Here is a 16,622-nt window from a genome sequence, read left to right as displayed (position 1 = left end):
AAAACACATTTTTAATAAAAATGTATTGATATATTTTTTTCATAATAATATAAATATTATTTTAAGAATATTTATCGTTTATTATATTACATCATTAATATTGTTATTATTATTATTAAACTATTTATTTGTTACGGTGTATTCGTGTCAGTAAGTGCTTTATTGAATCATTACAGCAGATCAACAAGTCACTGACAATAAAACGTCGGTGTTCAGTAGTTAGTCTACGTAGTATAGTGGTTAGGGCGTTAGTCTAGTAGTCCGTAGGTTGTAGGTTCAATCCCCACGTGCGTTAAATTTTATTTGTTTCTTAGGTTTGCGTTTATTTCGATTTTTCTGCATTGTATTCGTATAAGTATGCAATTTAGTGATTATATATACCGTTTAATAATTTAATTAACAAATTTCTAATTTTTTTATAAATTTTTAATTTATAAATGAAAGGATATATATTAATTCCCACATAGGGTAAGTGCGTCAATTGTGGCGGGTGCTCCAATTATGTCGACTTTATGAAAAATACAATTATTTACTATTTTAGAATAATTTAGTTATTTGAAAATGTTTGAAAAAGTTATTTTCGACCTAACTCGATATCATTGTACGAACAGAAACACATTTAAACTATTATTAATTTAATTATTTAATAACAAAAATTGCGCCCCGCCATAATTGGCACATTTTTATTGAATGCACGTGCTTCAGTTATGGCGCGCAACACAACCTCTAAATACACGTTATTTCTCTCGCCGTAATTGGCGCGCCAAGATTGACTCAATCGCGCCATAATTGACGTTTTTGATTTTATTTTTTATTGCTTTAATTTGGTTAAACAATTAATTTTTATAAAGTTTTACTAATGTTTTATTATCTGAATGACATTAGCTTTTTGTTTAATAAGCCATAAATTTACTTCTCTCATTATAATTTTTGAATTTTCTATTTCAAAGACGGCTAAACCAGAACCGCGTCATAATTGGCACACTTACCCTATATGCTAACATTATTTATGAATTTGCTTTTGGTCACAATTTCATTAAAAAAAGTAAAAATCGTTAAATAATAACGTTATTTATTTATAATTCGACTTATTTGTTATTAATAAACAATTTATTCATTAATTTGAATGAAAACTAAATCTATGGGCCCCAGCTGGATTTTTCCTAGGTGGGCTGTGGCTGGATTTACCGTTACAAGCCAAGGAATCGCCCACCTGGGCCATCCCTGCTGGGACCCACCTAGAACCTGGGAAGCCCACCTGGGACCCACCTCACTTTTCCACACGGGTAGGGAAGAGTATAGGCATAATATAATATATAATTATAAAATAAATAAATAATTTATTTAAATTATAAAATATAATATATGTATATTTACATAATATAGATAACATATGTCTTCAAAAATAAATAGCTGTAACCGAAGTACAATAATGTCCCGCGACTACCGACATTAAAAAGCGTCGGTAGTGGCGGGACATTACTTTAAATCGCAAATTTTTCAATTACAATGTCTTTTACGGCTTTCAATTTCAAAGCATTTGGGTTCCTTTGTGTCCCTTTTAAATTGTTTACGTTTTTTACCATGTAAGAAAAGAGTTAAGATTATTATTTTTATTATTACAGATTATTTGAAAATACATTCTAAACTTTAAGATTAGGTTATTGTTATGAAAAATATTGCCGAAAAAACTTAAAAAAAATAATACGGAAGTCATTTAGAAATGTACTATTTTATTAGATGTAAAGAAGCAGTGTCCAGACACTGCCGACAATAAGTGTCCCGCCATTGCCGAAACAGTGATTTACGGTAATAACGATCTACAATTGTGCGTCTATCGCGCTATTATACTCTCTAAATCTGAATAAGTGAAATTTCACTTATTTTAAGTGAATATTCACTTATTTTAAGTGAATATTCACTTATTTTAAGTGAATATTCACTTATTCCATGTTTCAAAACTCTTCCACGTAGAATAAGAGAATATTCAATTATGAAATAAGTGAATACTTACACATTAAGAAGTGAATTATATTAACTTATTAAATAAGTTAAAATATATTTCTTAATGAATGTAAATAAATAATCGGGATTAATATGATATAAAAAAAATATTTATTTACTATAAACTATTTAACACTCTCTTCTCTTCTCATTATCAATCTGAAACTTATAAACATATAAATTTTTCACATTTTTTAAGCTGAATCCCCAAACGGTCACCCATCCTAATATTAACCGCACGCAATGTCGCTTAACTTTGATGATCAACGAGAAACACCACAATGCCACTTAATATGTTGCCTTATACTCATAGGAAATTATTGGGTGCTACTTATAAAGAGTTAGTTTATTGTGTTATACTTTAACGTTTTGTTCAAGATTTCTCTTATTATATATTATATAAATACTAAGCAAATAAAAAGTTGGTTATTAGATTACTGTTAATATAATATTTAACTGAATATTTTTTAAAAATTTTATTAAATTTTAAATGACAATTTTTATAATTAAATAAAATAAAAAATTTTTAACATATTAACTGAAATGATAAAAATATTGTTTCTAAACGTTTAACCCGTTGCCTGTTTCCGACTTACGGGTGGATCGTGAAAAAGTATGGCCATAACTGTTTCCGACCCACCCGTGGGTCGTGTTCACTATCACTCAAAATAAATATAATTTGTATATAAATTGATAGATATTTTTTTTTATATCAATATTATAAGAAATTATAAGGGTCATTAATGATATTTTAGAAAATAATTGAATAATTAGTTATAATTTAAATATATTATACTATTTGAAGAAGTATCAGATTCCGCTGGGCAGTTTGGGACAATCATGTTGTATTTTCCTCAAACAGTTAAGGGGTTAAAAGTATAAATAATTGAAATGTAATGGGCAGGTGGATTTCTTTTTAACTAAATATTTCACTTATACACAAGTGCGGATTTCACTTATTGATAAGTGAAAACAAGTTCACACATAAAAAAGTGAATTTCCACTTAGGGTAGATGTACCGTTTGTGGCCACTGCACCGGTTGTGGCCACTTTCAGATTTATTTTGGCATTATTGAAGTTTTTATAGTTACTAGTGAATTATAAATACTTTCATAAAATTCTAAAATAAGTAGGCAACACTGTGTTCACTTGTTTTTGACAGAAATTCAGCTGATTTAATTTAAAAACACACATAACTGTACAAATATTTTGACAGTGGCGAATAAGTACAATTTTTAGTAGATGAGTTGAAATATCACTGGGAAGTAAATGATTGATTTTCGACATTAATATCAATATTTTCATATTCTACTTTTTATATACTATTTCTAGGGGATAAATATTTATATAAAAACAATACTTTTAAAATAATAACCTCAAATATTTGTAAAAAAGCCCGTGTCCAAAAACGGTACAGCAAAAATATAAAAGCACCGTTTTTGGCCACACTGAATATTTTATCGGCAAAATTGTCATGATTTTAGTTTGATTAATAGTAGTTTTCATATTATAATCATCTTAATAAATGAATTCATTTTGAAAAATAATTTGAAGTATGACAGTATTTATTTTACTTCCATTGAATTAATAACTGAATAAAAATAATAATTTCACGTTTAAGTAATACATTTCTTGCTGTTGTATTTTCTAATTATTTATCCTCTGTAATAGTTAATTAATTATTTTAATTTGAATTATGCTATAATTATTATATTAAAAGAGTGGGTAAAATAACAAAACTTTTTTTTTTCATAAAGGCAAAAATGTTAATAAAAGGAAGAAGGAAGATTTTAAAAAAATCCAGTGCATGTTAAAAAAGTAAACTGTGATATTTAATAAATTAAAGATTTATGGAATTTAATTAATTTCTTTTATAAATTTACTTAATTACTGTACACGTTAGACTTACTAATTCTAATTATTTATTAAAAAAATATAATTCCTCAATATCCTGATAACACTTTTTTAAGCAGAGGCCACAACTAGGACAATGGTGGCCACAAGTGGTGCTTGTGTGGCCACTACTGGTGAAACAGGTTTTTTGAAGCAATTTGTTTATTTTTTAATAGCAAATATAGCTAAAAATCTTTATTAAGTTTGAAAATCAATATAATTGACTCCAATAAATATGATATAAAAAAATTATAATAAAATTCAGTACTTTAATAAATCTATTTTCTTACTAAAAGACGACTAACAGCTTAAAGTGGCCACAACTGGTACATCTACCCTATGTATAAGTAGATTCTACTTATTAATAAGTGAGAAAAAGGTTCACACATGAAAAAAGTGAAATTTTCACTTATTCAGATTTAGAGAGGGAGGTTCCAGAATAGGTGCAAAATGCAAGGTGGAAGTACAAGTGCAAGTGCGAACCAATGCTAAATGTATAGGAATTGCACTTGGACTTGCTACCTGCATTTTGCACCTATTCTGGAACCGCCTTGTAACAAGATAGCGAAAAGCAGTAACAAGTGATCCACCAAGTGGTCACAAGGTGACATTACATTTCTCTCTCAAAGTAGTAACAAAATGTCATAACCAATAAGTAACATTTAGTTGTCTCAGGTTTGTTTGTTGTTCGTTTAATAAAATATTATTTTAAACAAAGAGTGAACTATATATAGTAAAATAATTTACCACATCTCAATTTAATACAACTTGAAATGAATGTATAAAAACTCATATAAGAATAAAATAGAGAATAGAATAAAGAGAATAAAATATATATAAATATAGAGAATAAAATTTTGACACTTGAATATAAAATAAATCAAAATTGTAAATAAAGAATAACAAAACTAAATCAGGCTATCAGAATAGAAAATTCAATAACTCTTCAATGAATTTTACTATTTTTTTAAATTATATCTTTGCAAAGAAAAATGTTTTCTTTATAGCAAAAATTATTTATTTACACACATGTTAAGACAATTCACAAACTTTTTGACTTGTGACAAATTTAGTGCTGCCGCGATACGAGACGAGACTTGGTAGTCTCTCAGGTATTAGTCTGATGGTTTAAAATTTTAGCTATATTGGAATAAAAAATGTTAAGCTGAATAATAGTTACAATTTATTTTCAAATAATCAAAAATGCAAATTTTTTTATTTTTTGCATTAAAAAAATGTTTTTGTCTCCAATAACTGATTACTTGTTTTGTTTATTATCAAATAAATTTTATTTGCTTCAAATTCTGAATTCATTGGTTCAAAAATAATTTATTTCAGTAAAATAAAAATTATTTCATTCAAGTTCAAGTGAATACTTTCTTATTTGATTCAAATCAAATAATTTTTAAAAAGATAAATATAAAAGTTGCTAACTTTTTTAGCTAAAAATAGAACCCATTTTCACAATAATATTTAAAAATAAGCAAAGAAACTGAATTTATGATCCAAACCCAAATTTTTTTTCACAATTTTTTTAAATTTATTTTTCCGTTAAATATTGCTCATTAAAAAAAAACACTGAAAAATGAATTAAATTTCAACTTTTAGTTAAAAATTCTTCTCCTCCTTCTTCTTCTCCTTTAAATATTATTTATTAAATTATTTAAAATCCAATATTGCTTTGCGTAGTAATTGCACATTTTCATTAAATACAAGTGCTCTCATTATGGTCATCAAAATTGCCTATAAAAACACTTTATTTTAAAGACAGCGATTGAAGCACAGGAACTGATACAAGTGCGCAGCAATGGTATACATATTTATTATTATTTAAATTAATAGTATTTATTTAAATAACTTACTTTTAAAGGCTTTAAAATTTTTTATGTACAGCTGACTACAAAATAATTGTGTCATAAATTGCAATTTTAATTGCCAAATTAAATTTTTTTATTGTGAATAAGTAAGTAGATTTTAAAAACTATTTATATTTTTGAAAAAATATATTTAATTTATATAAAAATCATAACTTTGATGATATAAATCTTTTCATATTAAATAAATTAATAAGCGGAATACTATTTTAAACTACTTTCAATGTGAATAAATTTACTACAATATAATTTAATATTTCTACAAAGATATAATTTTTTAAACTAGCATTTACATACTAGCAATGTATGCCATAATCATCGTAGATTGCAATTGAGTAAAATCCGATTTTTATAACATGATACCTCTTAAATTTCTTTGACATGTTGTATACCACTTCCCGTTTGTTCTGCAATTCATCGTAGAGCTTACGTTTACGCGGAGAATCCAGATCACTCTGCCTCCAACGTGACCGATTGTTAGGTCTGCTTTTTGGACTTTTTGGAGTAGATCCTCAACAGGAGTTGTCACTCTGACAGGATTTTCCACTGAACGATTATTCAGTTCTGCTGGCAGAGGAATTTGTAAAACAGGAGTTGACACTCTGACAGGATTCTCAACTGACGGATTATTCAGTTCTGCTGGCAGAGGAATTTTTAAAGTTTCCTACATAAAAAATTATTTTTTTATTATTATAGTTATTTTTATTATTATATTAATTTATATATATATATATATTTAATTCTTTATTTTAAACAAATATTTATAGAAAAATTCCAAAAATTTTTAAATTATTCATAGGGGAGAGTGGGGCAAACCGGACCGGTGGGTAAACCGGACCCCCCTCAATATTTCGGAAATGGCGAAATTGGAAAAAGTGTAGTTTACAAATTTAAAACAACTATTTTTGGTATACCTTATTTTTTCAATCTGACAGTTTTATTTTGCGTTTGTGCGACGAAGGGAGCAAAAGTTTTTTTTAGTTGTTTTCTACACTTTTACGAATTTTTTCTTAAGGAAATTTTGAGGAAATCGTGTAATATTTCCAAATATTAGGTCTTGGGTTTTGAAGGTACACACCTCAGGAATATTTACCACCAAAAACTTTGATGAATTTGCAAAGCGTTTCTTTTTGACAAACATTTATTCTCAAAATGGGCCTGTGGGGCAAATGTTTCTTTCATTAAAATATTTACTTACAATGAAAAATAATTGTCTTCCAATAAGAATTGGACCCTTTAATATTGTTTCTCTGATAATAACAAACATTTTTATTTTTTTGTTTAAAAAAATATTTATTTAATTAAAATTCAATCCCGTATTATTATTTTCATTACTACGATTATTGTTTACATGATTCTTTATGTTTTTAGGGTTCCGTACACCTACGGTATATCGGCGGAACCCTATTGGTGAGACTCTGTTGTCCGTAGCCAAATCGTGTCCTCCCCCCTAGCGGCTAAACTATTTGACCTAGAGAGCTCAAATTTGGTACAGATATGTATTTTCACACGTAGATTACAGGAAAAATATAGAGAATGTGTTTGGAGATGATGGTCATAGCGTTGTCAAGGAAATAACAAGCTTTTTGGCCAAAAATGCATAAAAAGTGACCATTCCCCCCCTTAACTTCTAAACTATTCAACATGGAGGGCTAAAATTTGGCATACTGGTGCATTTTATCGCGAATATTACAGGAAAAATATAGAGAACTTGCTATGTATTAATGTCCATAGCGTTGTCAAGGAAAAACTAAAAAATTTTTTTAAAAAATTTTGTTTTCCTAACTTTTACATTATTTGACCTAATGAGCTGAAAATTGGTATCCTAGTGTATTATTACAGTCTGACGACAAAAAATTTATTTAAGAAACTTTTTTTAAAAAAATCAAAAAAATTTTTTGATTTTTTTTAGTTTAAACACGTGGCATTAAATATTTTAAGGAAGAGTGAAATTTTAAGGGAATAAATGAGAGATTGTTTTCTGACTTTAATTTCTTAACTAATAATAAAAAAAATTGGACAAGTGCGAGTTGTACTCGCACTGCAATGGCGGCTTCCGTACACAAATATTAAAACAATACTTGCAACATTTATCGGTAATTGGTAGAGTTAAAATAAACAATTAAAAAAGTATATCAAAATCATTTGATAAAAAAAACTAAAAAAATTAAAGTATTGTATATCTAATATTGTAAACAATAATAAGCAGATGAACTATAATTTTGAAAATTTTGTTTCTCTGCTTAATTATTGTTTACAATATCAGATATATACAATACTTTAATTTTTTTAGTTATTTTTTTATCATATGATTTTAATATACTTTTTTAATTGTTTATTTTAATTCTACCAATTACCGATAAATGTTGCAAGTATTGTTTTAATATTTGTGTACGGAACCCGCCATTGCAGTGCGAGTACAACTCACACTTGTCCAATTTTTTTGTTTATTATTGTAGATTATGTAAATGAAATATTATAAATAAAAAACCAAACGGTCCGGTTTGCCCATGAGGGGTCCGGTTTAACCCAGGGGGTGGGGCAAACCGGACCGTTTGCAAATTTTTTTAAAGTTAACACAGCAACTAAACAATAAAAGATAAAGTATAGGTGTCTCCGGGAAAAAGTTGCGCAATTAAATGATCTTTCAAACAAGCCATCGAAAAATGAAATCGGTTGATTCGTTTAGTCACAAGAGTCAAAAAACCGTTAGGGAGTCCGGTTTGCCCCATTCTACCCTATCATTTTTTTCGATTTTTATTTATACGTCTATAAAGAATCATTTTGAAATTTAAATAAAAAAAATAAAAAAATAAAAACCGAGGGGAAAGGAAAGAAGAATGTGTCCTCAACCGTTCCTTTTAAAGGAGAAGCAATTCTTTTATATACAGAACTTTGGTCGTAAATAAGCTCCACTGGAGCAGGAGAAATACCTTAGTAAAAAAACAATTTTGAGTTAAAATTTCACAGAGAATGCCCCATATGGTTTTAATTTCGCAAATGTACAAACTCTGGTTAAGGATAAAAATTTATATTGTTATATTTTGTTAAATATTGTATAATAAAATTTATTTTAAAATACATTTTTTAAATCCATCACCATTTTCATAATAAACTTAACATTAAAAAGTTATTGTTTAATAAAATTGTTATAAAATTAAGTTTAGTGATTTTTAAAAATAACACTGTGTTACAAAAAAAATATGACTTCAAAAACTTTTTATGGGACCTAGTGGAGGTTGTAGGGCTTGAAAAACTGAGCAAAATGTTATATTTTAAATTGCCTAAACACCCTCAAAATTTTATTTTAGAGCTAAAAAACCGTTTTTTAGGAGTTAATCCACAAAAAACCTGATAACTTTCTTATTTTTTGACCGATTTCAATTTATTTTTTTTGTTTGGAAGCTGAAAAACAGATCTTTTCAACGCTATAAATATTTTTATCGTATTTTATTAATTAACGACAATAAAGACCAAAAGGTTTAAAAAATTAATTTTTCTAGTTTTTTATAAATTTATGACTGGTATCTCATATACAATAATTTTTTTTGTACAATTCATCGAAAGTATAGTCGATTCTGCTTTTAATGACGCCCGATTGAATAGAATTCGTTAAAATTTGTCAAAGTTATCATACTTTAAATTTCATAGTTACATAAAGTTTTAGAGATGACTGGTCTTTTTTACATTTATTCAGAGTAAATTTTTTGTTAACTAAGCAAAATTAATGATTTAAGATTAAATTTAGCTCAGAATTCATTGTTGATTACAAAAATCGTATAAAACAGAATATTTTTTGTCAACAATTTAATAAATGATTTAAAATTTAAAAATTCTTTATCAATGGTTTTTTAACTTTGCACTGTCTTTTTGGCGCTTGAGAGACCAACAATATTCCGAAAGCATATTATAAGTGCTTTTTACTCTGAATAAATGTAAAAAAGACCAGTCATCTCTAAAACTTTATGTAACTATAAAATTTAAAGTATGATAACTTTGACAAATTTTAACGAATTCTATTTAATCAGGCGTCATTAAAAGCAGAATCGACTATACTTTCGATGCATAGTACGAAAAAAATTATTATATGTGAGATAACAGTTACAAATTTATAAGAAACTAGAAAAATTAAGTAAAAAAATTAATTTTTTAAAACTTTTTGGTCTTTATTGTCGTCATTTAATAAGACACGATAAAAATATTTATAGCGTTGAAAAGATCTGTTTTTCAGCTTCCAAACAAAAAAAAATAAATTAAGATCGGTCAAAAAATAAGAAAATTATCAGGTTTATTGTGGATTAACTCCTAAAAAACGGTTTTTTAGCTCTAAAATAAAATTTTGAGGGTGTTTAGGCAATTTAAAATATACCATTTTGCTCAGTTTTTCAAGCCCTACAACCTCCACTAGGTCCCATAGAAAGTTTTTGAAGTCATATTTTTTTTGTAACACAGTGTAATATTATAAAAATTTAATGTTTTCCCTATAATATTGAATAACAAAATTTGTTTATACGATGAATAGTTTACGAGATAAAAATTTCTGAAAGAAGTGTTGAAATTTAGTTAAAACCGTTAAGATGCATTATCTTTTGAACGTAAATAGTAAGAGCATTAAAATTTAAATTATAGAAGGGTGTTTTTAAACTAAATTAATTTCCGAGTTATAAAAAAAAGTTATAAAAGAATGAAATAAATTTAATATCCATTAAAAAAAATTCTTGAAAAACGTTGTTTTTTAGCCATTTACTTATTTAATAGTTTTTTAATAAAACTTTTTTTATAGTAATTCACATTATGTTATGTAAAAAACAGGGTTGAGAATTGTCTACATGTTACAAATCTTAATGAAATAAATTTTTTTAAACACACAGAAATGGTTTTAGAAGAGATCTCTTAAGGCCGATTATACAATTTTTCTTATTTGTTTAAAGTATATTGTTTTAAACAATAATAAATTGCACTTTTTTGAGTATAAAATATTGTAAATAGTGTAAAAATGTTGTTTATCGCTTTTAATTAGTAGCCTGTAGACGTCTGAAAATGTACAGTAAATGTGTAATGTTCCAAGAAAGTTACAGAATTATTATAAACAAATTATATGATCAAATAAAATTTATTAAATAATTAATTAATCAATTAATTTTTTTGTAAATTTTGCAGATGTCAGGAGAATGCCAAAGGGCTCATACGTCCACAGAGCCGTCTGTGGACAAAGAAAATTTAATTTCTTTAGGGGCGGACACATTTATACACCGTGATGATTGGCGAATAATAGAAGCAAAGGAAAAGGATACTGCATTTTTATTAGGCGTAATTCGCCAATTTTTTCCAGAGGGTCTACAAGGCCATTTCCTAGCAAAAGACCCTCTAGACGGTGTAAAAAAAAAAGTCTGCCCCTTGAAAATACAGGCAATCGAGGGTAAGTTAAAAAATTAGTCAAAATTGACCTTTATTTTGACCTGCAGTTAACTTCTGAGAAGTTATTCAGATGAAAGGTGCTTTAAGTTTAGTATACCCTTAAGAAATAAAATCAGAAGGTTGTACATTTTTTCGCCCCCTCTATTTTGAAGCAGAAACAACTTTTGCAATAGACCGATAAAGTGGCCCCTTTTCATTTTTTGTCTAATAATTAAATAAAATACTTAAAGTATCAATAAATTAATAAAAAATGCATGATTCGACATTTGTCTGTATATTCCTTAGAATTTCGTCACTTGGTGGGAAGACTGTGCCATTTAAGGCTAACAACGAAAAAGATGCCGTTTCAAGCGTTACGTGAAAAAAGTGCCTTTTTGAGTGAAAGGTGAAGAAATAGTACATTTCGTAACTAGTGTGAACTGATGGCGTTTTTGAAACGGCAATGTTTTTGAAACGAGTTGTAGGCGACGCGCCGAAGGCGCCGAGCCGGAAACTCGTTTCAAAAACTTGCGCGAGATTCAAAAAGCAGTTCACGCAAGTTACGAACAATACTTTTTATAATAAAATCATAAAAAAGGGCGTTAAAAACTAGACACCCAGATTTGTCACAAAACTAGTTTACCGATATACATTCAAACGTACAAAAACGTTTTGTCGCACTATTGTTGAAAAACCTTTGGTGTGGCATACAAGGGGAAGGGTACTTGGGGGGGCAAAGCCCCCCGTTCTCAAATAACCATCTCCAAATCATAGGCTCCATAATTATTCTCATTATTCTTCTTCTTCTTCTTCTTAAATGACTTGTGGCCTTGCCGAGTGTCAGAACTATGATTATTCTGACAGTTGATAAAAAAAGTGAGGTTATGTTGAGGAAATGTTTTGACAATGATAGCGAAATCATAGAGATTTTTAAATTTCTAGCCAATCTTAGGTTGGTAGTGCTGTCGATAACTATTGCTATATATATCTACGCCTGCGCAAATGAGTCTATCGCGACGCGTTTTTGCAGTGTGCTACTATTCTCGATAAAAACGTCGACTCATTCTGTCCTTCTCACTTGGTTCATCGCAGTGGTTACATTATTTTTCTTTTTCGTACTCTGGGGTAGTCTTATTTGCACTCCGTACTCCGTAATAAGAGCTCTTATGACGCGCTGTTCAAGAAAAGGCAGTTTTCTACTTATCTCCGGAGTACCAAAAAACGCCGTTTTTATGACTGAGTTATAAAAATGCCTTTTCAGCGATGCAAATTTTTTTTTCTTTTTCTTAGGTTGACAATACAATGACGCTCAGTAAATTATATTGTTTATTTGATTTGATGAAATTTATTTCATTTAATAAAAAAAAAATCAAATGACAATATAATTTACTGAGTGTCATTATATTGTCAAACTAAGAAAAATAATATTTTGCATCGCTGAAAAGGCATTTTCTTCACCTTTCACCCAAAAAGGCACTTTTTCACGGGTCGCTTGAAACGGCATTTTTTTCTATGTTAGCCTGAAATGACACAGTCTTCCCCCCAAGCAACGATTTGTAATTATAAGTTTAGTCTGCGTTTCGAGTATAGTGAGAATTCCAACAATATCAATAAAAAACATTATATACGTATGTATGTATTATTTATTTTGTTTGCAGAATTATACAAAATCCGTCTTGAAAAAAAGAAATTGGGCCCTTTGGCCTTAAAGAAAGAGCTGAAGGAAGTGCGGGTAAAAATTTCTCAAGAAATCGGAGCGGACAACCGCAAACTGAAGAAAAAAAATTTAAAAAAATAAAATTTTAGTCGTATCAATATTTTTTAAATTATATTTATTTTATTTTCAACTATATATTTTATTTTTATATTTTTATTTTATTTACAATTATTTTTTAAATAATGAAATAATTTGTCGATCATTATAGTTAATTCTGACTTAAGTAATTAAGTATTTAGTACAAATAACTATTTTTTTGATACTATAAAACAAAGTAAATATTTACTTGGCTGAAAGAAATCAAAACAAAACGATCGATAGATGGAATTTTATAAAATCAAAATTCTACCACGCTAAAATTTTTTATTTCAGCACCCTCTGAGGGTGCAGTCCTATGGCAGCATTTTGCGAACGTTTTGTAAAGGCAATGAGTGTGAGAGAGATGGAAATATATGTTTGCTATATTTGCACTCATGGCCTAGTTACAAAACGCAACGTAAAACGCTGCCATTAGACTTTAGCCTGAACCGTCAGAATAAGATACTAATCAATTATTCTTAGAAAACTTTAACTCAACTCGAAGCTTATATCATCGCTACGTGCATAACGATAAAGATCATTGATATAAAGATCATTGTATTCTTTGAAAAATATAGTTTGTTTACAAAGAAAAATGTATGTTTATAAATTTAAATGATGACTAATTAAAGAGTAATTAAAAGCAGAAATTATTTTCTTATATTCAAAATTATCTTTAATTTTTGAAATTGCAATAGCAATTTTATTCAAATTCAAATTTTAATTATTATAATTATTTTATTTTTAACTAGTAAGTAATTGTTTATTTCTAATAAATTAGAATTTCATTTAATTTAACCCTTAAACCGCACACTGCCGAATCCATCCTTAAACCGCACACTGGGTGTGCGACACCCAGGGACTTTTAAGTGTGTTTTCCAAGCTGGAATAGGATATTTTCTTTTGGAAAAATTATCTTATATAGCTCAGTACATCTATTTTGAAGAAAAATAGGTTTTATAATAATTTATTTAATTTTAATAATTAAAAAAAAAAATTTTTAAACTACTGAAATTACCTCAAACCGAAAATTAGGTGTCAGCCACTCATAAATTTTTCGCTTTCAACTTCATAAAGTTTTCAAATACGCAAAGATACATGGGAGACAAATATTACTCACGGAACATAAACTTAAGTACAAAATGTACCGTCCAATAGCGACACATGTTTAATTTTTGTAAATATAAACGATATATTGGTATATATTGGAATATATTGGATATATTGGAATATGGGTGTCGCACACCCAGGGTGCGGTTTAAGGGTTAATTCTAAAAAAATTACTCTGTAATTAAATTCTAATAAATTAAATAAATAAAAATAATTTTTATCAAAGTTTTTTCACAATTTTCAAATCAATTTGTTTACAATTCAATTTCACAATATGTTAATTGTTTGGAAATTCTTTAATTACATATCCCTACTAAAAAAAAGTGCTGGGAAAAGTGGGCCCGCTGCCAGACACGACTGGCATCATGGATATATTCGGTAGACTTTGTGAGAGTTTTAATAGAAAAGTAAGGAAAGAAATTAACTTTCTGCAATTTCTTATTGTTTTTTCCGCATTTTTTCAGGGAATGGAGAATTTTAATAAAAAAATATAGGAACAAATAATAAAAAAAATAAACTTTCTTCATTTTTTTCTTTATTTTTTATGTTCATTCCTTCATTCTTTTCTGCATTCCTTTGTGGATTTTTTTCCTTCACTATTTTCTGCATTTTATTTTACTTTTATCTTCATCTTTTCTGCATTTTTTCCATTTCTTGTTTCAAAATAGTTCCATAATTATGAATAAACATTACTAAAAATTTGAATAGATAAATGAAAGAGAGAATTCCTTTTTTAGAGCAATTATTTGCATTTTTTTAAACACAATTAAATTCGTAATTCTTATTACAAACAAAACTTAATTTGCAATTTTAATTTGTAAATATAAATAAGTTTTCAATTCTTTTGTAAAAAAAATTAAGTACGCAATTTTTTTGAAAACAAAATTGAATTCGAAATTTATTATGTTATGTAAAGAACGGGGTTCACAATTGTCTACAGGTCACAAATCTTAATGAATTAAATTTTTTTTAAATACACAGCAATTATTTTTCAGAAGATCTCTCAAGGCCGATTATAAAATTTTTGCTATTTTTTTAAAATATATTGTTTTAAACAATAACAAATTGCGCTTCTTTAAGTATAAAATTTTGTAAATAGTGTAAAAATTTTGTTTATCGCTTTTAATTAGTAGCCTGTAAACGTCTGAACATTTACAGAAAATGTGCCACGTTCAAAGAAAGTTATAGAATTATTATTAACAAATAAGATTTATTAAATAATGAATTAACAAATTAACTTTTTTGGATATTTTCCAGATGGCAGGACATTGCCAACGCTGTGGAGTGTCCACAGAAGATTCTGTGGACAAGGAAAACTTAGTGGACCTTGGTGCTGGCATCGTTGTCCACAAAGATGATTGGAAGCGAACAACGGACTTAAAAAAAAATTCCAAATTTCTACTTTAAACTATAAGATTATTTTTTCCGGGTGGACTCAGCAATTATTATTTAACAAAGGACCCTAAGGATGAGTCGAAAATACAAGTCTGCCCGGAAAAAATCAAAGCAATTGAGGGTAAGTTAAAAAATTAGTCAAAATTGACCTATATTTTGACTTGGTGTTAACTTCTGGGGAGTTATTCAGATAAAGTTGTTTTAAGTTTAGTACCCAGTAAGAAGTAAGGAATTAATAAGAATTCGAAATTTTTAATTCTTTTGAATTCCGTTTGTGACCAATTCTTTTCATTTTCATTTGGAGAAGCCAAAAAGATGCTAAGTTTATTCTTTTGAATACCGTTTTAATATTTTATGCGGAAAAAAAATTTGACTGTTCAAAGATTTGAACCCTCAAGCTTCATTGTCGGAGACAAACAGCTTGTCCGCTCAGCTATTTAAACTGTACTATGACTTCCGAATTTTAGAAGCACTTATCTCAAAGTGTTGCAAACTTCAAAGGAATTAAAAATTACAAAATATTAAAACGGAATAGACAGGAATTGAAATTACCGAGTATCACACAGTATTTCGGAATTCACAAAAATTCAAAAATTAAAGAAATATTAAAACGGAATTGATTGGAATTCACTTTTAAGAAATCTTTGCCTCAAAAAGGAATACATAGGAATTGGACAGAAACGGAATTCAAAAAAATTGATAATTTAACATTTTCTGTAAATAGTTAAAAATGTCCAATTCTTCTCAATTCCTTACTTCTTACTGGGTACACCCTTAAGATGAAAAATTAAAAGTCTTTTTCTCCTTCTCCATTTTGAAACAGAAACAACTTTTGCAACGGACCGAAAAAATGGTCCTTTTTCATTTTTTTGTCAACATCAGTAAAATTCGACTTTTGTCTGTACATTGATTAGAATTTGTAATTATAAGTTTAGTTTTTCATTTCAAGTATAGTAAGAATTCCCACAATATCAATAAAAAAATTATATACGTATGTATGTATCATTTATTTTATTTACAGATTTATATAAGGACAGGATGAGACAGAGAACTGGGTCCTATAGCTCTGATGGAGAAAATACAACAAGTGAGGAAGAAAATTTCAGAAGAAATAAAGCGCAGACAATAAAAAGGCAAAAAAAGAAAAAAAATTA

At 27.9% G+C, this 16,622-nt stretch overlaps 1 protein-coding gene across 1 annotated transcript in view; it reads left to right on the top strand.

Moving 5' to 3' along the window:
- The window catches only part of LOC122503863, a 29,095-nt gene extending 12,473 nt beyond the window's left edge, over positions 1–16,622 (top strand). Inside the window, exons 2-4 of the mRNA XM_043614612.1 lie at positions 10,932–11,190; positions 15,331–15,589; positions 16,490–16,622. Coding sequence (XP_043470547.1) covers positions 10,932–11,190; positions 15,331–15,431 — 360 coding nt within the window. The 3' untranslated portion in view covers positions 15,432–15,589; positions 16,490–16,622. The remainder of the gene's footprint in view (positions 1–10,931; positions 11,191–15,330; positions 15,590–16,489) is intronic.

Source organism: Leptopilina heterotoma, unplaced genomic scaffold (assembly GCF_015476425.1).
Source record: "Leptopilina heterotoma isolate Lh14 unplaced genomic scaffold, ASM1547642v1 Lhet_270, whole genome shotgun sequence".
Classification (NCBI taxonomy): Eukaryota; Metazoa; Arthropoda; class Insecta; order Hymenoptera; family Figitidae; genus Leptopilina; species Leptopilina heterotoma.
The sequence above is the reverse complement of the archived record's forward strand: the minus strand, read 5'-3'. Positions and strand labels throughout refer to the sequence as shown.